A 26746-nucleotide genomic window follows, 5' to 3' on the forward strand; every position below is an offset into this window, starting at 1 on the left:
TAATTTTGTAATATTATTCTCTATCAAATAGTGCCTCTGTTTTGGCATGAAAGACTCATTAAAATTTATCTAGCACTCAGTCTTGTATTAAATGCATAAAACCTTGGAAAATTCATAACTTAAAATCTATAACTCCAAAAATTATGATTCCTGTTCCTAGGATTTTATTTTAATGTGTATATTATTACTGTGTATTTTGTTTATATTTTTGGTGTAATGTTAATTTCTCTATACGCGCTGTGCTTGTTTGTATTGTGGCGAGTAGAAGAGCACGTGACCGAGGACCCTAGTGAGCAGCAGATTGAAGTAGCTGAGCAGGAGCTCATTGAAGGCAAGTTGTGCCCTTGACCACATTTTACCCAATAATGTTCTTTAATATCATTTATCCATGCATAGGTTAATTTTGATGGGACCCAATAGGTCACCCTAGATTGTTTATCTCATTACCTTGTTTACCCCTGAATCACTTGGGTAGTTTGCTATTGCTTTATATGGTTTTGGGATAATCATTTATTACCTCTATGTTCCAATTCTTTTTGTTATTCTATTTATGTTCATGTTGAGATCATTAATGTTAATTGGAACATAGAGCTTAACTTGAGAACCACGTGCCACCACAAGGGTTTAATGGGACGCCCTTGGCTGACTAATTAGGAAAGCTAGTGGAAGACTACCTTACCCGAAAGGGGCAAGGGCAGTAGGGGAGTGGTCAGTGTAGGGAGGTCCTTGGTTGATTTTGCTGCGATGGCGGTCAGCCAAGAACCCTGCATTGGAGCTTCCTATAAACTGTAGCGGGTTTTCAGAAGCTAGTGGAACTTTGTAAAGGCCTCGTAGTGTTGCCCTGCCGCGCTTCCTAGGTAGAGGTGTATGGGATTCGCGACCCCTTGGCAGATGGGTAACATGACTTGTGGATAAAGGGTACAACCTCTGCAGAGTGTAAAACTGGTATACTAGCCGAGCTCACGGTCATGAGCAGCTCAGGACTCTCTGATGATTAATTTATGGAACCTAAATTCAATTTTGGCATTTGCATATGCATGGGTTTATTATTAATTTGTTCTATTACTTTATTTATGGTTTGGTATTTACTTACACTTAGTAACTGCTAATAAAAGTTTGACCAACTACTTAAAAGCAATGCTCAGCTTTAACCCCTATCATTGATTAGCCTTACACATCACATGAACTCACACCTTTGTGAGTTTATGTACACTGGTTCCCCACAACTTGTTGAACTATGATCATGTGTGAGCTCACCCTTGCTGTCTCACACCCCCCCACAGGAGAAGAGCAGGTGGTTCAGGAGGAGCCACAAGGCGAGGAGTATGATCTGATCTAGGTGGCGTTTCTCAGTTGACATTGGCGCCAACGATCCTTAGTTCGTTTTATGTTTATTCTTTTATTTTGTAATAAGTCTTCCACTATGTAATAAATACTCTGATGTTTTATGACATTTATCTCTATACACTCTGTTATTATATATGTTGTCTTCTTGGCGCATGTATGAGATGCACCCGACTTTGTCCTTTAAAGTCGGGTGTGACAGAAGTGGTATCAGAGGAAATGTTGACTGTAGGACGAGACCTAGATAGAAATGGACAAACTCTTTCCTACTTACCTTATTCTGATTCATTCTATACTCATCTCATCTTGATCTTGTCTCACCTTTTTCTATTCTACTCTAGTTAATCTTATCTTTTCTACTCTAAGACAAGATGGATTTCACACCTTGGAATCCTACCACTATGATCTTTCTAAGAGATAGGAGGCCTAAGACAAAATTAAAACTATTTTCTCTATTTAAAAATGTTGTTTGATTGTTCTGATGATAAATGTCTGATTTGCTTCTTTGATTGATTGAATTATTATAGATGGACATCTTAGCATGTACCACCATAAGGTAATGAATTAGCTATGGTAGGTAAAACATTAATCTGCTTAGCTAATAAATCCCCCGCAGTAACATTTCTCGTAATTACTCGCCTCGTCTACAATTCTTCCTTTCTTACCCTATGTTTCTAACCCAGATGGGCTACCCCTATAGTGTTAGAAGAGAGCACTATAAATGTGATTCTTGGTATGTCATGGTTAAGAAAGGCAAAGGCAGTATATACAATGTGCTAAGGGAAACGTAGAACTCACCAGTTCCAAAGGACAAAGATTTGAAGTTGAGTTGGTCATTGATCTCTTACCTGGGACTGCTCCTATTTCTAAACGGCTATATAGGATCTTCGTAGGAGAACTAAAGGAACTTAAGAAGCAATTAATGGAATTACAAGAGGCTGGGTACATCCGTCCGAGTTCCTCACCATGGGGAGCACCGGTACTGTTTGTACAGAAGAAAGATGGATCATAAGGGATGTACGTGGATTATAGGTCCCTTAACGATGTCACTGTGAAGAACAAGTGTCCATTACCCTGCATTAAGGGATTATTTAATCGGATGAGAGATGCTAGGGTATGCTCGAAGATCGATCTCCGATCGGGTTATCACCAAATGAAGATTAGGCCATCGGGTATTCCTAAGACGGATTTCTCGACTCGATATGATTTATATGAGTTCACTGTTATGTCATTTGGACTAACTAATGCACCAGCCTATTTTATGGATCTGAAGAATAAGGTGTTCATGATCTGGACAGATTCGTTGTGGTTTTCATCGACGATATTCTTATTTATTCCAAGAGTGAAAGTGATATGAGGAACATCTGAGATTGGTGCTACAGAAGCTACGAGATATTCAACTCTACGCCAAGTTTAGCAGATGCGAGTTTTGGATTGGCGAGGTGCCATTTCTTGGACATATCATTTCTGATGGGAGGATATCAGTGGATCCTGCTAAAGTTAAGGAGATAATGGAATGGAGAGTACTCACTACAGTTACTGAGATTCGGAGCTTCTTGGGACTTGCTGGATATTATCGGAGATTTATTGAAGGATTTTCTAAGATCGCTAAACCCATGACTTCGCTTCTGGAGAAAGGAAGAGAATTTAAGTGGGATGAGAAGTGTCAAGACATCTTTGATCAATTGAAGAAAAGATTGATGTCGCCACCAGTATTGGTTATGCCAGACCTACAGAAAGGATTTGATATCTATTGTGATGCATGTGGCCAAGGCTTAGGATGTGTGCTCATGCAAGAAGGACATGTGATCGCCTATGCATCTCGTCAGTTGCGGAAACATGAATTGAACTACCCCACTCATGACTTGGAATTGGCAGCCGTTGTGCATGCACTTAAGATTTGGAGACATTATATCATGGGGACCAAGTGCCAAGTGTACACGGATCATAAGAGTTTGAAGTATATACTCACTCAGAAGGATCTCAACCTTAGGCAACGCCGTTGGTTGGAGCTTATTAAGGATTATGATTTGGAGATTCACTATCACCCGGGCAAGGCGAATTCGGTTGCAGATGCCTTGAGTCGCAAGGAGCATGTTCATTCAGCTATTGTTGCCCAGCTACCCGATGAGATTGTTGAGGATTTCAGGAGACTCAACCTGGGGATAGTTGCTCATACTGAAGGAGTTACTATTGATGTGGAACCTACTTTGGAGCAAGAGATCCGCAAAGGACAAATTGGTGATGCTAAAATAAAAGAGATTAAGGATTTGATTACTGAAGGTCGAGTTCCGGAATTTACCGAAGATGAGCAGGGCACCGTATGGTTCAAGGACAGAATGTGTGTTCCTGATATTGAAAGCCTTCAAGAGACTATTTTAAAGGAGGCCCATGATTCAGATTATTCTATTCATCCTAGTAGTACTAAGATGTATCAGGATTTGAAACGGAAGTATCGGTGGTATGGATTGAAAAGAGATGTGGCTGCACATGTGGCTATGTGCGATGTATGTCAAAAAGTTAAGGCTGAACACCAGAGGCCAGCTGGATTGTTACACCCACTGAAGGTACCTGAGTGGAAGTGGGAAGAGATTGGTATGGATTTCATTACTGGATTGCCTCGCACCCAGAAAGGATATGATTATATGGGTGATTGTAGAGAGATTGACTAAAGTTTGTTTCATTCCGGTCAAGACTACTTATAAGGATCTCAATTGGTAGAGTTATATATGGCTCGGATTGTGTCTCTACACGGTGTACCGAAGAAGATTATTTCGGATAGAGGATCACAATTTACCTTCAAATTTTGAAAAAGTTTTCGTGAGAATATGGATACGAAGTTGGATTTTAGTTCGGCCTACCAACCTCAGACTGATGGACAAACTGAAAGGACTAATCAAGAATTGGAAGACATGTTGAGAGCTTGTGCCCTTCAGCATGGTAATAGTTGGGACAAGAGTCTACCTCATGCTGAGTCTTCATATGATAATAGTTATCAGGCAAGTCTGAAGATGTTACCGTTCGAGACTCTGTATGGCAGGAAATGCAGGACTCCTCTATATTGGGATAAGACTAGAGGAAGACAGTTCTTCGGACCTGAACTTATTCAAGAAGCAGAGGAACAAGTTCGTATAATTCGAGAGAATTTGAGGGTAGATCGGACCAGGTAAAAGAGCTATGCGGATAATAGAAGAAGACCATTGCAATTTAAGGAAAGGAATCATGTGTACCTCAAGGTTTCACCACTTTATGGAATGAGGAGAGTCAAAGTCAAGGGAAAATTGTCCCCTCGCTATATTGGACCGTTCTGAGTCTTTAGGCAAGTTGGAGAGATGGCCTGTCAACGCGAGCTACCAGATAATCTATCTGATGTACATAATGTATTTCATGTGTCTTAACTTAAGAAGTGTCTCCGTGTCCCTAAGGAATAGCTACCAATGGATGAGTTCAGTGTTCAGGGTGATTTGATTTACACGGAGTATCCTATCAAGGTTCTTGACACATTGACACGAGTTACAAGAAATAAGGTTATAAAAATGTGCAAAGTACAATGGAACCATCATGGAGAAGATGAAGGTACATGGGAAAGAGAAGAAGAGCTTCGTATAGATTCTCCCCATTTTCCCTAGTCTTTCATAAATCTCGAGGACGAGATTATTTTTAAGGGGGGTAGGATTTGTAATACTCAATTTGTAAGTGATATTATAAAAGGAGAAGAAAAAATATTATTTTTTTCTTTATTTATATGTGTATTGCATATATTTACCATCACATGTGAACACTATATTTAAAAAAAATAAATAATAAAAGATAAGTCACTAAATTGTGCATCATGCTGGACTTTATTTTGTGTGCATTTTGTGGCAATACAAAAATAAAATAAAGAGAAACATATTAATACCCAAATGGGAATTTAAGATCTAAAAGAAACTCTAAAATTTGAGAAAGAGAGCACTATTATCATGAAGTAAATACTAAATTTAGACAAATGTATCCATACCATGTCTAAAATGAGTCTTTAATGAGAGAACAAATTTGTCATGAAGTTTGAGTTGGAAAGGGAATTCAAATTTTGAATTTGAAAAGAAAAAGGAAAAAAAGAGAAATAAAAGAAAATATAAAAGAAAAGGTAAAAACGCTGGATGGGCTCACTACACGCCATTCGGCCCATTACTGTTTTTCCCTCCGCGTGCGCCAGACCCAACTCCATCTCGCGGTGCCGATGTGTGGGTCAACCAGGACAGTCACGCACTGGTGCTCGGCCATGGTCTTCCTCTGTCATCTGGACCCGCCGGTCAGAACCATCCTCTTCTCCTCCCCTATCTCTTCTCTGCGTCCGAGCTGTGCGCGGGGGCTCCCCAACTAACTCCCCACAAATCCTCCGTGATTCCCGTGGATCTACGAGTATAAAATCAAGCCGAAGCCTCTCCTCTGCGTTCATCGCCCATTGATTTCGCCTCTACCACCACCTCGCGACAGCACCTCCACGGCCGTGAACGCAGTTGGTGGGTGAATCGTCCGCCAAGTTGTGAATCCACACTGGCTGTACCTCGGGTCCCTTGGGGCGATCATGGGCGTTGGGCGGAGCATGCAGAGGGCGTTGGGGTTCTTGTCGTGTGGAGGTGGAAGCCGGGATCATCGGAATCTAACCCTCACCACCATGTCACTGCGTCCCTTGGATGATCTCTTTGGTGTAGCACCTACCCTCGGTAAGTTCTCTATTCGATGCGCCACGACCTATGAATCGATTAACTCCGTCCGCTTCGGTAGCCATGCGCCTGGGCGGGTCTGCTTCTTCCCTGTATTCCTTGGGGCCGTGTTGGGGGCGCTGGCCATGGCCTCCGCCATGGATGAGTACGGAGTACCCCGCTGTCGCGTCCTGCCGTAGGAAGTGACCGCTATGGATCGGCCATCGATACGAGCATGGGCTCTCTGCGCCTTAGGAACCGGTACAGTGCCCTTACACGCACACTCGCCTGAATCTCCGCATGATAGAAGGCCAGTCGGTTTTGGGAGGTAGTACACCTGGGCGCGGGATTGGTTCACCGCCATGGGGCTTGCTTGACCGCGGCGTGGCAGTGGGGGCTAGGTGATGGCTGGCTGCCGGCCTCGGGTCTCGTGCGATGAATCCACCGCGGGAGGGCCTGCGCGCAGCCGCCGCCCGGCTGAGGAGGAAGACAAAGTTCTGGTCGTTGATCTTTTCTTGGATGGCCGGGATTAGATCTGGGGAGAAAGCACCGTGGGCCGTTGATCTGCTCGTGCGTGGCTGAGATTAGCTCATGTAGAAATGAATTTGGGCCCTCGGATCTTGATCCAACGGCCTGTAGACGGCACTGGTTCACTACGTGGAATGATCTGATCTGGGCGGTCCGTTTTAGATCGGACAGATTTGAATACTCCATACCCCTTCGCCGTGCATTTTTGTTAAAGAGACCCCGCACTTTACATGAATCAACCCGCACTCCATCCAGGTGGCTGGCTGAGTCTGTGGGAATTTAGCGAGCAGACCCCTGCGTTTTCCAGAAAATGAGGCCTCGTCCAGAGAATTATAAAATCGGGAGAATGAATTAGAAAATGAGTTTTTAATATAAAAACAATTCATAGAATTTGTATAATTCATAGAAAATGCATATAAACTCCAAATTGGTCCATTCCAGTTCCTATAATTTTGTAATATTATTCTATCAAATAGTGCCTCTGTTTTGGCATGAAAGACTCATTAAAATTTATCTAGCACTCAATCTTGTATTAAATGCATAAAACCTTGGAAAATTCATAACTTAAAATCTATAACTCCAAAAATTATGATTCCTGTTCCTAGGATTTTATTTTAATGTGTATATTATTACTGTGTATTTTGTTTATATGTTTGGTGTAATGTTAATTTCTCTATACGCGCTGTGCTTGTTTGTATTGTGGCGAGTAGAAGAGCCCGTGACCGAGGACCCTGGTGAGCAGCAGATTGAAGTAGCTGAGCAGGAGCTCATTGAAGGCAAGTTGTGCCCTTGACCATATTTTACCCAATAATGTTCTTTAATATCATTTATCCATGCATAGGTTAATTTTGATGGGACCCAATATGTCACCCTAGATTGTTTATCTCATTACCTTGTTTACCCCTGAATCACTTGGGTAGTTTGCTATTGCTTTATATGGTTTTGGGATAATCATTTATTACCTCTATGTTCCAATTCTTTTTGTTATTCGATATATGTTCATGTTGAGATCATTAATGTTAATTGGAACATAGAGCTTAACTTGAGAACCACGTGCCACCACAAGGGTTTAATGGGACGCCCTTGGCTGACTAATTAGGAAAGCTAGTGGAAGACTACCTTACCCGAAAGGGGCAAGGGCAGTAGGGGAGTGGTCAGTGTAGGGAGGTCCTTGGTTGATTTTGCTGCGATGGCGGTCAGCCAAGAACCCTGCATTGGAGCTTCCTATAAACTGTAGCGGGTTTTCAGAAGCTAGTGGAACTTTGTAAAGGCCTCGTAGTGTTGCCCTGCCGCGCTTCCTAGGTAGAGGTGTATGGGATTCGCGACCCCTTGGCAGATGGGTAACATGACTTGTGGGTAAAGGGTACAACCTCTACAGAGTGTAAAACTGGTATACTAGCCGAGCTCACGGTCATGAGCAGCTCAGGACTCTCTGATGATTAATTTATGGAACCTAAATTCAATTTTGTCATTTGCATATGCATGGGTTTATTATTAATTTGTTCTATTACTTTATTTATGGTTTGGTATTTACTTACACTTAGTAACTGCTAATAAAAGTTTGACCAACTACTTAAAAGCAATGCTCAGCTTTAACCCCTATCATTGATTAGCCTTACACATCACATGAACTCACACCTTTGTGAGTTTATGTACACTGGTTCCCCACAACTTGTTGAGCTATGATCATGTGTGAGCTCACCCTTGCTGTCTCACACCCCCCCACAGGAGAAGAGCAGGTGGTTCAGGAGGAGCCACAAGGCGAGGAGTATGATCTGATCTAGGTGGCGTTTCTCAGTTGACATTGGCGCCAACGATCCTTAGTTCGTTTTATGTTTATTCTTTTATTTTGTAATAAGTCTTCCGCTATGTAATAAATACTCTGATGTTTTATGACATTTATCTCTATACACTCTGTTATTATATATGTTGTCTTCTTGGCGCATGTATGAGATGCACCCGACTTTGTCCTTTAAAGTCGGGTGTGACAATCAGGTTCTGGACAGTCCGAGTCAGCAGAGCAGACAGTCTGAATTACCAGGGCATGGACCGTCCGCCGTCCCTGTGCGGTCCGTCCGCGACATGCATTTATGTCAGGAAGAGGCAGTTAAATGGTCACTTTCATCCGTTGCTTTCTCCTCTCACACTCTCCACACGTCTAAAGGAGACTCTCGTCGATTGTGAGCGGACCATGAAGCGAACTTGCGCACGGACTGTCCGAAAGCTTGTTGGAAGTTCAACAATCATGTATTCATCCCAGTATTTCAAAATCTCTTGGATTTTATCTGATTTCTTCAGATTTGGGGATTCTTCAGATTTTCTCTCTGATCTAGAATTGAGCAGTGGATTTACAAATATGATTGGTGGAATTGCTAATGTTACTCATTGTGAATGTTGTGCAAAAATTTGAACGAGTTTTGGTGGCTATTTTCTGTTGAATCGTCGATTGAATGGATGGGGCGACTAGGGTTCCAGCAAAATCGCCCCTGGACGGTCGCAGACCGTTCGCCAGGTTGGCGCGGACTGTCCGGACCCCTTGCGCGGACAGTCCGGACCCCTTGCGCGGACAGTCCGGCCCCTGACAGAAAGTTGCACTTTCTTTCTCTATGATTGTGGCGTTATCAACAATTCACCTATGATTATTTCTCACATATATTGCAGTGGTCTGGGTGATCTTCGGAAGAAGCTTGCCGGTCGTTTCAAATCAAAGCGCCCTCGTGCAGATGATGCAGACTATAATCCAACCACAGACTTAGAGGCCCAATCTTCAGCTGGGGGTAGTGTCTCTATGGACACAGAAGATGTTCCACATGCTCATCCTGACTATCCGATTGACATCACAAGATGGACTTATCCAAAGAGGAGGTTCTCTATGGCAGAATATTGCTCCAGGAGGACTGTCAATCAATATGCTCTACCCTCAGACACCAATATTAAATTCTTTCACACTCAGCTCCAATTTGATGTCTTTTGGGGCACACTGATGGATACCAACTTTCATAAGCATCAAGTGATAGATTGGACATTTATGCTGGGTCAATCAGTTATGGAGGACCTGATTCCAAAATTTGAGGCATGTGGTCTCTATCACTTTATGGGTCAGAGGACTGATTTCAGTGAGATGACTGTAAAGCAATTCCTAGCCACTGCTGAGATTGATATCGATGAGCAATCCATCACATGGATGACTGGTTTCAAGAGGTATTCTGCAACATTTGCTGAATTTGGTACTGCCAACAGTCTGGATTATGATACAATTTCAGCTGGGATTGATTTGTACACTGAAGATAACTTTAAAGAATTTGTGCAATTCTATGAGCCAGCAAGGCTGGGAATTCCTAGGAGGTTTGGTGAGATAGTAGGACTGAGGCATCATCCTGCTGTGATTAACAAAATTGCCAGAGTCACAATTCTTCCCAAGAGTGGCGACAAGAGCAAAATTAGGGACAAGTTCTGGAACATTATCCACCATGTCATGAATGGTGAGGTAATGAATGTTGTGCTATTCATGATGAGACAATTAAATGACCTCAAAATGGACAAGAACCAGAACTTAGCCTATGCTCCATACATTATGGCTCTCATTAAAGCCAAGATCAGATTTGAGGGGCACTATGAGATAGTTCACATACCTTTTAGGCCCTTCAAGAATGAGATTGGGTTCCTCACCAGGCCTCTTACTCCCTTCCCAGATGATGAGGAAGAAGCTGGTGATGATGTAGGAGAAGCTCCTGAAGCTGATGCAGAGCAGATGCCTCCTCCTCCACCTCCTCCTCAGCCTCAGCAGTACTGGCAGCCTGGTCCAGGCTATTTTGACACTTACTTTCAGAACATGCAGCAAGGGCTTCAGACCCACATGGATGTCCGCTTCCAGGGAATGATGACCCATATGGACCAGCGCATGGATGCCATGCAATCTCGCTTTGATGATAACTTGGATGCGATAAACTCTAAGCTTTCTGAATTTCGCAGTCACATCCAAGACTATGTCACTGGTCCCATCATGACCAGACTGAACAACATGCAGCAGAGTTTTCAGGACAATATAGGGGATGTGTCTAGTCAGTTTGACAATCTATCTACCAATGAAAGCATTCAAAATATAAGTTAGAGGCAGGAGCAGCTCCAGCAGGACTTTGGGCAGTTCTCATCTCTCTTTGACACCTTCAGCACTTACTATTATAGCATGTATCCTCCACCTGGTGGTCAGTGAGGCCCCTCCTTTATGTCTTATGCATTTGGTGAACTATGTCTTATGCCTGTGGACAACTATTTGTAATATTCAGTGGGTTGAACTATGTGTGTTAAATCTTATGTTTAAATTAGTTTGAATTATTCTTTGAATGGTTGATCGAGGAGTGATTAAATTTGTTGTGCTTACTTTACATATTACTTCTTGTATGCCTCGATAACCATGACTGTAGGAAGATCTCCATCAAAACTTCGATCGATTATGTGTGTTGTATCTTCAACTAGAAATATCATGCACACACATAGGGGGAGCTATTCCTACATTCTGAGTTTTATTGGGATTTATCTATCTCTCGGACGAAACTTCAAATCAAGATAAGTCTTATGAAACTCATCTCTAAAATCCTTATTATATCTAAGGTATGAGGGAGATTTAAAAACCAAAACTTCTCTTGGATATAATGTGTAGTGTTGTCATCAATTACCAAAAAGGGGGAGATTGTGAATCATCTAGGCCCCTTAGTGATGTTTTGATAATTAATGACAACTGTTTGTGGACTAACGGTTCTGGGATAAATAAGAATCCAGGGTTGGACCACATAGAACAGAAAATCTTGGAGATTTATAAGCATTGGTTGTGAATCAAGTGAAGGCAAAGGTATAACATTAGTTTTGTTTTTGTCGGTCTCCAGGAGTTTAGAGAAGATATTTGATCGGATTAGTAGGCTAGATAGTCGTACTATTAAGAGGGTCATTGACTTTCATCTGTGTAAAACTTAGTGCCTCATAGAGCATCTAGTGGTTGCATTTGCATGAGGACTAACAACGCTTCCAATTTTGAGAGTTAAAAATCTTTTCAAAAGCGTGTTTGAAAATTACTAAATCTTGGGATAGGGCTGACTGTCCGGGCTATGTGGGCGGATTGTCCGCGATCCTCCAGTGGGGTCCGAAGTATGTTTACTTTGGACTGGTCCTGTTCATTTGTACTGCGGACCGTCCGCAGTCCTGACCAGAGAAGGCTGCTCTCGGCACAGTCCCTGTATTATTGTGCGGACCGTCCGGCCTTGTAGGGCGGACTATCCGCAGGTGCCAAATTGGTTTGGGCAGGGACTGTGTGGTTTTTGGGATTTATACTACGAACTGTCCAGAGGATAAGCCCGGACAGTACTGACTCCTAGGTCTCGGACCGTCCGGCCTTGTAGGGCGGACGGTCCGCATGTGTTAACTCCTCTTGGTTAGAGCCCTGGTGCTCCAAGTTGCCAGGTCGCGGACGGTCCGGCCAAGGTTGGCGGACTGTCCGGACCTCACTTTTCTGACAGCTCTGACAGATTTCAAACGAGAAAAATAGCCATCATATGTACGGCGGACCGTCCGGCCTTAGGGCGCGGACCGTCCGCGTGTGTGCAGAAAATGTGCAAGTTGCACATAACAGTTGGATTTGTGAGGTGGGCTATAAATAGAAGGGGAGCTCGTGTGTGAGGGTTCTCTTGGCCATTCCTTGCACACATTGAGCTCATTTGTGATCCTCCAACTCATTCTCTCACACTCCTTGCTTGAGATTGCATTCTAGTGAGAGATTGAGTGTTCCTAGTGCATTTGCGTACATTGGTGATTCTTGAGGCACTAGGTGGTACACCGAGCAAGCGTCATCGACTTGTTACTCATGGAGGTTGCCGCCTCCTAGATGGCTCGGGTGTTGTCTCCGTCGAGCTCTCCAAGAAGATTGTGAAGGAGCTGCGGTGTTAATTGTGAGGGGTTCGCGCCTACCTCGCCGGAGCGGCAAAGGTGACATTAGTGGAAACGAGGTATTGAGTGATTTCTTGTCCACTTGGCTTAAAGATCAAGCCGTGTCTTGATAGAGGAGCAAGTGAGAGCTTGAAGTCCACCTCAACGTGGATTAGGGGTGATCGGCAAATCACCGATACCACGGGATAAAATCCGGTGTCTGTCTTTTATTGCATTACTTATTGTCGTGCAAGTGATTAGTATTTTGCATATTGTTCTTCGAGTTTACAATCACGATAGTTGATTCTCATAGATTGTTTACTTGTTGTCACTAGAGAATTTATACCTCTTGTCATATTGATTAAATTTCTCTAGTGTTTTTTATTTTAGTCAAAACCGTATATTCACCCCCCTCTAGCCGGTGTCCTAGATCCTACAACAACATGCTTTCTGTTGGAAACTAGAACTCTTGATGTATTGCATAGGAGAAGGTTACATATACAGATAGACTCAACCCTAACCCTAATCCTAATGGACCGACAGCCCAACAGTGGTGCCCACCCCACAGTCTACATCCCTGAAGTCACAACGGGGGCACTACACATGATGAGACTAGAGTAGAAGCTGAAGGTAGGAGTTGATGGGTTGAAATCCCCCTGCAGACGCAATGTCGTGAAGGTGCGAATGTTGTGGCTGGAGTAGAGACCAGCGTGCACTCCATGGAAACTATAGTCGATAGATGCCAAGGTAGCCGAAATCAAGGTGGTGCGTTGTCAAAAGACACATAACAGTAGTCTGTTCTTCGGGAGGGGTCAACGTTCGAGCATCAACGGTCGACGGGACGATAGAACAAAAGAGAAGCAGTAAACGAGGGACCTTCTTGCTTCCTCCATCGTTCGGTCGTCGAGGAGCCCCGCCAAGGAGGCCGGCGGCAGTGCACGCGTATGTGACAGTCAGGGTGGCTGTGGAGGGAGGCGAGCAGGGGACGGGGCCAACCAAAGAGAGGGCCGGCTGGCGGATGGGAAGGGGAGCCGCCCTGGGAGGGAAGACGAACCTCCCGTGGACGACGGAGCGGAAGCAGGTAGGCCGGCGACTAGGAGTTGGCAAAGGTGGTGGTTGTGGGGTTGGGACAAGAAAACCCTAACCGTAACCTAGTTTGATACCATGCTGGAAGAACTCTTGATGTATTGCATAGAAGAAGGTTACACATATATATACTTAACTCTAACCCTAATGGACCTGTAGTCCAACAGTAGTGCCGACCCACACACTGTCTAACACTTTCCTTCTCTTTATTCTTTTTCTTATACATTATCATTAATATGACGTGGAGTCTATTAAACTATCTCTAACAGCTTACTCATCCGCATCTCATATTTCGAACTATATTATGTAAACAATGCAGTTACTTCAAGGTTCACCACATCTAAATTTTAGGCCAACTTGTGCGAGGCGACCGACGATACGACGTATTATTGCTTAAACCTGCCGAGCTACTTTTAGACTGTCCAAAATTATAAAATCCAAAAAACAAAATTATAAAATCCAAAAAACACATTAAATCTAATAAAAAAGAATAAAAAACAAGACAAATGAAATTACTAAGTTTCTATTAAGTTACTAGAGCTGTGCAATGACTGCCTCATTAAAACCCCTCTGGTCAGAAGGGAAAAAGGCTACAGTTAGTTTTACATAGAGTTCATAAGTTCTACACCATATCCTCTAATTCAAAAGCTACAAAAGAAACATCTAATTAGCATCAACTCCAGATTCATTCTTTATCAAAGTATATGAAAGTGTGGAAAATACGAATCCATTAAGAAAATGTGGTTCTCAAACTAGCACTTAATGAATATATGAGCCTTTTCATGCCTCCGTATGATCCATTTTTTTGTCTGTCTTAAACAGACCTTGTCTGTGCCCTCCTTGGGTCACGATTTCGACCCAAACACAATCCAAAATATCAGGCTGAGTCAATGTAACACTAAAATATTTCGAGTGATTTAGATCAGCCATACAACTTAGGTCATATACACGATCTGATGCGGTAGTTATAACCCACTCACACATATTATAAGTTTGTTAGATGAGCAAGATCTATTTGTTCATCTGTACTCCACGCATGGCGAGCCTAATCTTTGTCTTGCCTCGCTCAGGCCTTGTTCGGTTAGCTTTCAATTCATGTGGATTGAATGAGATTGGATGAGTTTAAATCCCAAACAAGTCAAATTTCTTAAGAATTTTTTTCAATCACATTCAATCCATGTGTACTGGGAATAACCGAACAAGGCCTCATGTGTGGGGCCTGGACCAGGCGAACCCTCCTGTCACTTCCCGCCACCCGCTCGCGTGAGCAAAAGCTCGCGCCAGCGATCCTCCATAGTCCATGCCCCGGTCGCTTTGGCCTTTGGGGTTAATCCCGTGACCAGCGAAAACGAGGCGAAACGCTGATGACCGAGATAACCGGTGACTGCTTTCTCCGCCTCCGCTTCTAGAAAGAGGACTGAAGGAGCGAGGCGACTGTCGCCGCCTATATTAATACGCGCCCTCCTCCAACTTCTCTCCTCTCCACTCCTTTCTCTCCCAGCTCCCAAAATTCCCTCTCCGTCGCCGCCGCTCCCAAAATCCCCTCTCCGTCGCCGCCTCTCGCCAGGTCGTTTCCAAGCCCCGTTGGGGGCCTCGCCGGCGCCGGCATTGGATATAACCTCGCCCGCTACCTCCGTCCGGTAAGGCTTCTCCTCCCGAGATCGGTCCCCTTGGAAACTATGTCACGTGGCTCATCTGGCACTCGTAGATCTCGCGCAGAATCGCTTGTCGTGTTCGTGTAATTTTTTCTTTCTTATTCGTGCGTATTCCTTGTCGTCTCCGCCTCCCCATGCGACGGCGACGGCCGTCGTCCCCATGGGGAATCTGTCCCGTCCCATGCGTGGAACTGTATGAGGCACCCCAAAGCCGAGTTTTTTAACCGAGCCGCCCACAACACGGCCGTGAGAGAGCAGGTGGGATGCAGAGGGAAGGGAGGGGAGCCGGAGAACGGTGTTGGCCGTGGGCTCGTGTTGGTTGGCTGTGTCCTGTGTGGGATTCTTCCTCGCGGGGGGTCCCTGCGGCCGAGACGGGGTTCGTCCAACTGGTCTGGAGACGTACCTTTTTCTTGCCCTTTTGCTGATTCTTTTTGGATGTATCGCGACTGGGAGTCTGGGAGGGAAATAAAAGACATCGTTGATGATTGTCGCACTGCACCCGATCTGGCTTTGTCCTCGAGGGCCCCCACGTATTTTGTTCTTGTTGGCTGGGGTTGGTGGGAGCTGTGTCTTTCACTGCCGCCGTTGCGAGAAGCATGTTGCAACTTGCATCGCCGAGGCTTTTCTTGCAAGCCTGGGTTGGCGCCGTCTGCTGTAGAGGATTATTAAGTGGCTGATAGATGCACATGCACCGATGGTCCAGTCGATTAGTTCTGTGATGATACGCGCTGATTACTGACCTAAGTCTCAATTATGTGCTTCCCTTCTGTTTTCCAGTGCCACTGCTGAACACTACCATGTGTGTTCAGTGTTCTCATGGGCACCCTGTGCAGTTCACCACGGTGGAGACTTTTCCGATGCCAGCAGCCGTGCATCTACCATTAGTACACATGGGTCTCACCAAACCATCTATTCAATTGTTGTGATTTGGCCTTAAATTCTTAATGATGGATGGATCAAACATCATTTTCCAACTAATATGTGGTAGTCCATAAAGGAATCATGGGCACCAGCTGATGTCTTTTTCATTTTCCTCCCTTGTAACTCCTGTCTTTTTCCTTTTAAAACTTGCAAGACAGAAACAGGAACTACGCTGTTCAATGTGGTCAATTATTTTTGCATTAGGTGGTGTGGCGTTTCATTAGACATTACATGTCAACACTTTTTTTGTTTTTTTTTCATTACTGTAGTGTATGCTGTGATTGTGCACAATTATTGTGCTTGGAACTGATTGGTATGTTGGTTGTTAGGTGTGCTGAACATGTATGTGCTTCAACATTTTGTAGCCCCCCCCCTAGTGATTGCTATGTTCAAGGCTTATCTTTTTTTCCCTTCCAATACAGAATGCAGGGCCTTGATATTTAATGGGCTGGAGGTGGTACATGCATGTTCGCAGTGACAAGAACACATTGAAACGTTGGTTTTTCATTGACAAGAGGCTTGTTAAAGCATTTTTGGTGCACTAACCTTTTGTTGTCTGTAATTGGTTTCACAACAAGTTTCTTGGGGGGTTGTGTCCTGTTGATGGATTTGAAGACAGGCCTCAATTCACCTGTTATTGCTGACCATCTCCCTACGTTAGCATTGCCTGCTGCTGTCATGACTTTCACAACACCTACTAGCTTTCCCTCTCCGGGGCTTTGCTTGAACACTACAAAGAAGATACCTCTGCCTGGTAAGATTGAAGAAGTTCGTGCTGCTGGATGGCTTGATCTCATGAAGGCCTCATCACCTACCCGCAAAAGGCAGATCAAGGATGTCATCTGTGATGCTCAATCTGATCTTGATTTGCAATACTGCAACTGGACAGTATGTATCTGAACCTATACTGTATGGCAGAATTGCACAAGATGTTAGTGATTCCCATTGCTTCACCTTTGTAGGTGAACTATCCTTCTGCTTTGATCTCATTTGAGGCAATTAGTGATCTTGCTGGGAGTAAAAGGTTGGCATTGTTTCTTGACTATGACGGAACACTTTCACCGATTGTGGACAATCCTGAAAATGCATTAATGTCTGATGAGGTATGTTTTCCCTAAGTCCTTTTAAAATTAGCAGTCCAGTGCAATTTCAGTTCGCTTTCTAAACATTGTATTCACAGATGCGTGCTGCAGTGAGGCATGCGGCATCACTTTTCCCAACTGCAATCATTAGCGGAAGATCTCGTGATAAGGTATACAGTGTTATTGTTCATTGCACAAATAACTCCTATCAGCATTTTGCATTTTTCTCATTGTTTCTTTTAGGTTTTTGACTTTGTGAAGCTAAATGAATTGTACTACGCTGGAAGCCATGGAATGGACATAATGGGCCCTGTTAGGAAGACTACTGACTCCAATGGCGTGGAATGTATTCGGTCAACTGATGTGCATGTGAAACTACTTTCTAGATCTTTACCCTCAATTTAAATGTTTTACTTGCTTTCTTAGTGTGTATCTTCTTATCCTCCTCGTAGGGTAAAGAAGTCAACCTGTTCCAACCTGCTAGTGAGTTTTTACCTATGATCACTGAGGTATGTTGTACCGGCCTCTTGAGTTTAAGTTGCCATCTTATGTCATATGGTTGGACTTCTGAGTGGTGTACATGCCAGGTGTATGAAAAACTTGGTGAGAGTGTTAAGGACATTGATGGTGCAAGGATGGAAGACAACAAGTTCTGTGTATCTGTGCATTACCGTAATGTGGCGGAAGATGTAATAGTTCTATATCTTAGTGTTTATATTTCATACAAAAAATGTGCATTGGGATTATTTGAGCTGAATATGGACCCATTTAAACTCAGATTCCTACTCTTGCATCTCAGGACTATAAAAAGGTTTTCCATCGTGTAACTGCTGTTTTGGAAGGTTACCCTTGCCTAAGACTAACCCATGGGAGGAAGGTGAGGATTATGCACTGTTGTAAGGCTTTCCTTATCAAAATATTTGTTGTAAGCAGTTTGAATTGGATTAATATTCAATCACACTCTCCAATCCAGGTTTTTGAGGTCCGTCCTGTTATTGATTGGAACAAAGGTAAAGCTGTGGAGTTTTTACTTGAATCGCTTGGGCTCAGCGAGAGTGAAGATGTTCTCCCTATCTATGTTGGAGATGACAGAACAGATGAAGATGCATTCAAAGTATGTGTAGTTCGCTTGGATGGATTTCTAAGGGCTAGTTTGGAAACTTAAATCCCCTCCGGGATTTCTAGAGATTGAGTGGGATTCTAGAGATTGAGTGGGAATCCTGGAGGGGATTTCAGATTCCAAACTAACCCTAAAGCATATATTTTCTACAACACATAATTTACTCTTGGTTCAAATAGGTTCTGAAGGCAAGCAACCGTGGCTTTGGAATATTGGTGTCGTCTATACCCAAAGAGAGTGACGCCTTCTACTCCTTGAGGGATCCAGCTGAGGTAACTCATAGCACTGTGGCAACCACAACGAACTTTTGCTTTGAATATTTCTTGGGTCAAAAGGAAAACCGAAAACTTCTGAATGTTTGACTATTGTTGGGTATTGCAAGTTTAGAGAAGTGAAACATTCTTTTGATGCATATAGGTGATGGAATTTCTGAGAATGTTGGCAGCATGGAAGGAGCAGTCCACCTGATATCAGTTTTGCTGGGTCTGAGAATGTGGGCAGTCCACAAGATTATAAATATTAGCAAGATATATAATATATAATGCTAATCAAATAAATCGGCTATTAGGAGGACTCGAGCCATTTTTTTGATTTGGCATTTTATAAGAGGCTACCACATTTCCATACTTTTTCAGTCCCACTTTGTTCTTGTGTTAAATGGGTTTTCAAACAGTTCAATTCTTTCATTATTTAGGTTCCTTAAGTATATATGCAAATATTCTTAAAAGGGATTTTTTGGTTCCTTCTAGTGTTTCACTGTGTTGCGATTTTTGTATTCTGCAATCTGTAAAGAACCGGTTCTTCGTATAAACAGCATTTGACAATGCCTCATGGAAAGTCAAGTTATGAGCAAGGAGCCGCGGATGCATGCATGTTCTGTGCCTGGGCCTTTTTTATTTAATCTTTGCTGCAAGTATCTGTCTCCCTGTTCCAAATCTGTTCTATTCTTGAGCTGGACCGATTCTATAATCTGTCCAGTTCGCGGGTGAATTTTTATGGCCAATGTCGTGACCTTGAGGTAGCGATCATGTCAAATGGAAAGCATATGCATGTGGCTGAGGACAATAAAAGCTTCTATGAACAAGATTTTATTTTCTTTGGCGTCGGTTTCAATTTCTTTGGAAGGATTGCATCCATCTCATCCATTTCAATTGATATTTTGATTGGACACAACTGGACTATCCATTGAATACATCTATAAGAGCAACTTAAAAGATATTATTTTCTTATTGCTAGAGATTTTGATGAAAAATACTTTTTTCGATTAGGTTTTTAAATTTTTAAGTATTGCATCATCTGGTCTGATAGAAATAGAGATTTTAGTGAAAAATAGTCTTTATTAGATTTTTGACATATTACACCATCTATTTAGTCTATCGCCAAAGTGCGTACAAAGATACAGGGAGTTGAAAGATAGAAAGTTATAAGACTGTCTCTAGCAACGTTCTCTATATACATCTTTTATATTCGTTCTTTACAGTCTTCTCTAAAAGATTCCATCTCCTATATTTACTTTCTCTCCAACAACGTCCTCTAAATCACGTCCTCTATATGTAAATACTTATATTAAAGACATTTTTATTTTTTTATTTTTTTGTACATACGTATTTGTCATACTCTCAAATGTATTGTACATATTTTAGTTTTATTAAACCAGTTGTTTAAAGTATTTAAATAGATAGAGAACCGTTTAGAGAAACTCTACATATAGAGGATCTAGCAGCGTTCTCTAAATTTAGAGGACCGTTTAGAGGACGTTGCTGGAGGGAGTAGAGGACGTCCTCGTCCTCTAAATTTAGGGTACAGGACCCTTTAGAACTCCTTGTTGGAGCTAGTCTAAAGATCGATTTTTATCTACAACACTATATAATCTATCAGTCTAAAAACATCACAACACTTATCCAACCAAATTACTCCACACCATAACATTCACTCATTCCACCAAATAAATTGCATCTAGATTTAACTCAGCATAAAACAAACGGTTCAGATCATTAAATAACTCTCACTCACTTACTTAAATTTAATGGATAAACAATATTATTTAGATTATCTCTCGTCCCCTCTTTCTTCCTCACTGGTGCCTCTTCCGTCGTTGACCTCTCTCCCCTTCGCTTCCTGATATTATAGTGCTAGCACATGCTATTTGCTAGTAAAATTAAAAAATATTGTAATTTATTTCATTCGATATTTTGATTCGATGCAATTTGTCATTAGGTCACCAGGTTGACATTTCGGTCCATGATGACATCATATGGGTTAAATTTTAATCTCCATCACATCAGATATTTAAATGCTAGCCATTTGTCGCCAAATATAGTTCTTTTTAGCTTTTTTTTCTTCCATGTTAGAATGAATGATATAAATATAGAATTAGATATAAACTACAGTTATAAGTTAATTAATGAATATATGTTCAATCTAAAATAAATTATAGTTTGGGATAAAGAAAATATTGAATATAGTCTGATTATAAAAGTAATTACACAGAGAAAGACTAAATAAGACAATCTAATTAGTTCATGTTTCACTCATGTTTAATCAGGTTTAAAAAGGTTATATAACCTTTTAGTTTTTAGCTATGTAATTATTTTTATAATTAGACTATATTTAATATTTATAATAGACACTCAAACAATCAATATAGGCTAAACTTTAATTACTAGGCTAAATTTTAGTCACTACAATAAAACACGCCATGATCAGATCGAGTTTCTTTCCGGTTCCCACCACAACACTCGCACTTCAATGGGCCGCACTTTTCCGTTCAGGACCACCCCTGACTCCAAAACCTTACTATCGGCGCCACCATGCCGCGCCTCGCCGCTACCGTTGTATCACGCCGCGCCGACAAGGCCCTGCGTCGCGGCGCGTTTGGGGGACGACTGTCTCTCTCCACCCTCCAACCATCGAACGCCGCCTCCAGCGACGAGGTAAGGCTATCCGCAGCGGTTCCCCCTAAATTTTCCCCCTATATCACTTTTTTGCGTCACATCATCAACATTTCACCCCCTAAATTTTCATCTCCCGCAGCGATTCCCCCTATATTATCCCTCTATATCCCAATACAACTATAAAATATTATTATCTAACCATATTCATCTTTTATTACTATTTTTTCAACTATTAAATAGGGGAGCACTGTGCAAGGGGGCGCTACAGTGCTCCCCTTGATCTAGGGGACCTGTGCGGCCTCCCCTAGCGCTGTAGCGCGTAGGGGGCCATTTGAAGACCACCGCTGCGCGCGTAGAGCGCCTCTACGCGTCTACAGTGCTAGGGGAGGGGTCTGCGCTGCAGACAACCTAAGTGTCTGGTCTGCTAGGTTTGCCATCGTGGTATCGTCTATCAACATCGGAGGCATGGGGTTCGGCCGCTGACACTTAGCTTGCGCAGGTGCTCGTGGAAGGAAAGGTAGGTGCACGCGCCGCCGTGCTCAACTGCCCCGCCACCTAAGGGTGCATTTGGTAGGAGAGTCAATTAGAACGGAGCGACTCTATTCTAGGCTTTGAGAATGTAGCCGTTCTATTCTGCGTTTGGTAAACAGAACATAGTCGCTCTATTTTTTGTTTGGTTGACGAATAGAATAGAGTGGAGCTAATCTGTTCTTTGTTTGGTTGAAAAGTCATATAGGTATAGATGGAAGGAGAGGGAGAAGAGCGCTCGCGTCTAGAAAAACGCTCACGTTCAATCGTTTTTTTGGAGGGTGAACATTCTAAGGCTATCCGCAACCGTTACCCCTAAATTTTTCCCCCTATATCACTTTTTCCCCCTATTTTCTCCCCTATTTTTTTATCTCCCGCAGCGGTTCCCCCTAAATACTCCCCCTATACCCCACTACCACTATAAAATATCATTTTCTATACCAACTATCAATTTTTTATCTACTAACAATTACTCGTGGACCCACAGCACAGTGTTAAGTGTGATGAACAGTGACACGCTAAATCTGGGGGGAGAGAGAAGGGGACCGACACGTAGGGGTGCTGTAGGGGGCACCGCTGCGGCTATAGGGTGCCCCCTACGCGCCGCATGCAAGGGGAGGGGGCTGCGTAGGGGTAGCGCTGCGGTTAGTCTAACTATTTATGGTAAATTTCTATACAGAGACTTCAAGAGGCAACTTTTTTTTTAATTAAAAACCAAATATCCTAAAAAAATAAAAATAGAGTCATCTCATTCTCCTTCACTCTTCGACCAGCTAAATGCGCTCACCGCCACCATGGTTTTCCGAGGTAAATGCGCTCATCGCCACCATGGTTCATTCCGATTTCCTCGCGTACCATTTTCAGGCAAGACACAAAATGCCCCACCGTTCCCCTCCCCCCACCCACGCGGCGACTGGCCACAGTCCGACCGCCGCCGACGCCCTACCCAACCTCTCGCCGGGAAATCTGCCCCTCCACCATGGATAGATCAGCCCTGCAACCGTCGGGTTTGCCCAGTCACACACAGGATCTTGTCACCCCCACTGCAACTTCGCTAGCTCCAGCGCGCCCATGCCTAAAGCCCACCATAGGAACAGGGCCAGCTCAGGTCGCTGGCCCCAAGAGAGTCACGTTCGCCGCGGCAGCCCCGTCCTCTGGACATCTTCTGCTCAAAGCTCAAAGCTCCGGGCCACAGGGCATGGCAGTGTCCCTTAAGCTCAAAGCTCCTGCTCCGGTCTCTCCAGAGCTCCAAGAGACCCCCTGCTTCGACAGCTCCGACTTTCCTCCACTTCAACAGGTCGACATGGTGAGGTCCAGCGACCGCTCGGAACGCCCGACGGAATCGTTCGCCGTTGCTGCATCCTACAGGGATATGGACAGCGAGATGGCGAGGCTCAACACCCATGCGGCGTGGGCCTGGCTTGGAGGTGTTCGACCACCTATAGGAGCACTAAGAGCAACTCCAACAGTTTATATAAAATCCTAGGTAAATATAGGATTTTGCAATGGAGTTTTTAAAATAGAAAACTTTCTTTTGCTGAGGATAACCAACAGACTAGCTATTTGTTAGCTTTTGTGGTCCACGTACCCGCGCCTGCTCGTTAGCTGCCACTGCACAAACATGAAACCTAGGACGCACCAAATTTTACGCTTCATCTAACTAGTACGATCGCATGACACGCGCACATGCTCTTTCCCACACCGCCATCACAGGCACTTTCCGAAGCCACCATCGCACATAGCATGAAGTCAATCTGTTCGTCCACAAGTTGAAATAGCATGCGGTGGACGGTGTTAGGATTTATGGGCTTGGCCCAATTAAGATATTCAAATAAATCCCAGAAAATCTCAAAAGCCCATACAAGAGGATGGCTAGAGGATAGGTGGAACCATTAGCACCATATTGCTAGCTCTAGTGGAGTAGAGCTAGCTTAAATATGGAAGTCACACTCACTCACCAAGTCATGGATGAGAGGAGAGAGTGTGGAGAGCCACACGCGCGCGCTCGCTCGCCTGGCCGGGGCGGGGCGAAGGGCGCGGGCGCACGACATGCGCGTGAATGGTCCGCCGAAATCCGGCCCCTCGCCTTGCGGGGGCGCGGCTACCTTTTGCCGTTTGATTGTTTGGTTTCTTGGCTGTTACGCTTATCCTAACCGATCGCTATAAAATCTCAACTGATTGCGAGATTTTCGTGGGCGGATAAGCACGGGGGGTCGCGGACTTGGCCCTATAAAAGGAGCCCGGCAGCCAGCCTCCAAATCATCCCAGATCCCAGTTCGCTTTCGCCTCTCTTCATATCTGAGCCGCCTTTTAGTTCCCTTCGTCCCGACCGCAGAGGTGCATCTGCGATCAGGAGAGCAGGTCTCCGGAACCCTTCGTCTTCTAGATCCTGCACCGGGAGAGGGCGAATAAGGTTTTTGGGAAGCGTCTTCACGCGACTGCTCATGATCTGCTGACCTCGTCGACCCTGCTGATTTCGCTACTTCGACATCGTCGACCCTGCTGATTCCAGCGCGTGCCATCTATCAGTAAGTCTAATCAGTACGCATCATCTGATTTGGCTTGTTATTTCAGTTCTTCTGATTTGGTCATGATTTATATTCGGAATTTAAACTGGAATTTGTCTAATTATTCAACAATCCAAAAACCTTATTGTAGACAATTTCCTAGTTTTTCTATGGCTGCTTTTGCCGATGCGCTCAAGCCAGAAAAGTTCAATGGTATGCACTTTAAGAGATGGCAAGTCAAGGCCACGCTCTGGCTTACTGCTATGAATGTCTTCCATGTTAGTAAAGGCAGACCTGAGGGTCCACTGACTCCTGAACAGGAGAAAGAGTACGACCATGCCAATACTATGTTCACGGGAGCCGTTCTTAGCGCCCTTGTTGACCGTCTGGTTGATGCGAATATGCAGTACACAGACGGAAAAGAGTTGTGGGATGCACTTACTACTAAGTATGGTGCATCAGATGCTGGCAGTGACCTGTATATCATGGAGAGCTTTCATGATTATAAGATGGTTGATAATCGCTCTATTGTAGAGCAAGCTCATGAAATACAGTGTATAGCCAAGGAGCTCGACCACCTTAAGATAGTCCTTCCTGACCGATTTGTGGCTGGGTGCATTATTGCAAAGTTGCCTTCTACATGGAGGAACTTCGCCACAGCTCTGAAACATAAGAGACAGGAGATATCAGTTGAAAATCTGATAGCGTCTCTGGATGTTGAGGAGAAAGCTCGGGCTAAGGACACGAGATCTAAAGGAGGCGAGGGCCACTCCAGCGCCAACATGGTTCAGAAGAACCACAACAAGGGCAAAGGAAAGCCAAAATCTAACAAGCCCAACAAAACTACCAACTTCAAGAAGAAGAAGAACAAGGCTGAATTGACATGTTTCGCATGTGGCGAGGCGGGTCATTTTGCCAAGGATTGTCCTGATCGAGCGGATCGCCGTGGCAAAAAAGGGCAATGTCAACACAGTGATCGCTAGCAATGAGGAAGACAAAGGGTATGGTAATCTACCTTTCATCTTCTCAGTATTTCAATCACCTAGTTGGTGGCTTGATACTGGTGCTAATGTTCATGTGTGTTCTGACATTAACTTGTTCTCTTCTTATCAGGGCGCCCGGGATTCTTCCGTGCTAATGGGGAATGGGTCACATGCTTCTGTTCATGGCACTGGCACGGTGGATCTGAAGTTTACTTCGGGAAAGATTGTGCAGCTGAAGAACGTGCATCATGTCCCTTCTATACACAAGAATCTTGTTAGCGGAACCCTTCTATGTAGAGATGGGTTCAAGGTAGTTTTGGAGTCCAATAAATTAGTTGTGTCCAAGTCTGGACAATTTATTGGTAAAGGCTATGATTGCGGAGGCTTGTTCCGCTTTTCTTTGTTAGATTTCAATAATAAGTCTGTGAACCATATTTGTGCTAATGTTGATGATCTTGCGAGTATTTGGCATTCTCGTTTGTGTCATATTAATTTTGGCTCTATGTCTCGGCTTGCAACCATGAGTTTAATTCTGAATATCACCATAGTCAAAGGTTCTAAGTGCCATAGTTGTGTGCAGTCGAAGCAACCTCGAAAGCCTCATAAGGCTGCTGAGGAGAGACACCTGGCACCACTAGAACTCATACATTCTGATCTTTGTGAGATGAATGGTGTGTTGACAAAAGGTGGTAAGAGATACTTCATGACATTGATTGATGATGCGTCTAGATTTTGCTATGTATACTTGCTAAAAACTAAAGATGAGGCTTTAGACTACTTTAAAATCTATAAGGCTGAAGTTGAAAACCAACTAGAAAGAAAGATCAAACGTCTTAGATCAGATCGTGGTGGCGAGTTCTTTCCCAAAGTCTTTGACGATTTCTGTGCAGAACATGGCATTATTCATGAGAGGACTCCTCCCTATTCACCCGAGTCAAACGGGATTGCTGAAAGGAAAAACCGTACGTTGACTGACCTGGTGAATGCCATGTTAGACACTTGTGGTTTATCTAAGGCATGGTGGGGGGAGGCAGTCCTGACTTCATGTCATGTTCTGAATAGAATTCCTATGGGCAAAGAAGAGAAAACCCCTTATGAGAAGTGGGTTGGGAGAAAACCATCACTTTCATACTTGCGCACTTGGGGGTGCATGGCGAAAGTCAATGTACCAATTAATAAAAAGCGCAAGCTTGGTCCAAGGACAGTGGATTGTGTCTTTCTTGGATATGCTTCGTGTAGCATAGCATATAGATTTTTAGTAGTTAAATCTGAAGTTCCTGATGTATATGTTGATACTATTATGGAATCACGTGATGCTACTTTCTTTGAACATATATTTCCAATGAAAGACATTCATAGCAATTCTAGATACTCTTCCGAGATAACTCCTGAACATAGTACACCTATTGAGAGTTTTGAACAGCCACATGAAATTGTCCTAGAGGAGGATGACAATGATGCTCCTAAAAGGAGCAAGTGACAAAGGGTTGAAAA

At 43.6% G+C, this 26746-nt stretch overlaps 1 protein-coding gene across 2 annotated transcripts; it reads left to right on the forward strand.

Moving 5' to 3' along the window:
* Positions 1–14917: 14917 nt before the first annotated feature.
* On the forward strand, positions 14918–19236 carry LOC100285860 (trehalose-phosphate phosphatase). Of its 2 annotated transcripts, none has more exons than XM_020543732.3 (11): positions 14918–15202; positions 16561–17026; positions 17101–17241; positions 17319–17390; positions 17464–17589; positions 17673–17729; positions 17808–17909; positions 17999–18097; positions 18194–18334; positions 18520–18612; positions 18758–19236. In XM_020543732.3, exons 2-11 carry the CDS (start codon positions 16742–16744, stop codon positions 18806–18808), a joined length of 1167 nt encoding a protein of 388 aa, XP_020399321.1. In that variant the 5' UTR covers positions 14918–15202; positions 16561–16741; the 3' UTR covers positions 18809–19236. The 2 variants fall into 2 exon arrangements, with proteins under 2 accessions (XP_020399321.1, NP_001152222.1); NM_001158750.1 differs by having other exon boundaries at positions 15048–15202; positions 18020–18097; positions 18758–19193.
* Positions 19237–26746: the final 7510 nt, after the last annotated feature.

The sequence above is a fragment of the Zea mays genome, chromosome 9, assembly GCF_902167145.1.
Source record: "Zea mays cultivar B73 chromosome 9, Zm-B73-REFERENCE-NAM-5.0, whole genome shotgun sequence".
Lineage (NCBI taxonomy): Eukaryota > Viridiplantae > Streptophyta > Magnoliopsida > Poales > Poaceae > Zea > Zea mays.

Bases quoted from the DNA above. Each gene is read 5' to 3' on its own strand.
- LOC100285860 (XM_020543732.3), top strand. From the start codon at position 16,742: ATGGATTTGAAGACAGGCCTCAATTCACCTGTTATTGCTGACCATCTC. The intron at 18,098-18,193 runs GTGAGGATTATG...TCTCCAATCCAG, and splicing joins GACTAACCCATGGGAGGAAG to GTTTTTGAGGTCCGTCCTGT. The intron at 18,613-18,757 runs GTAACTCATAGC...TGATGCATATAG, and splicing joins CCTTGAGGGATCCAGCTGAG to GTGATGGAATTTCTGAGAAT.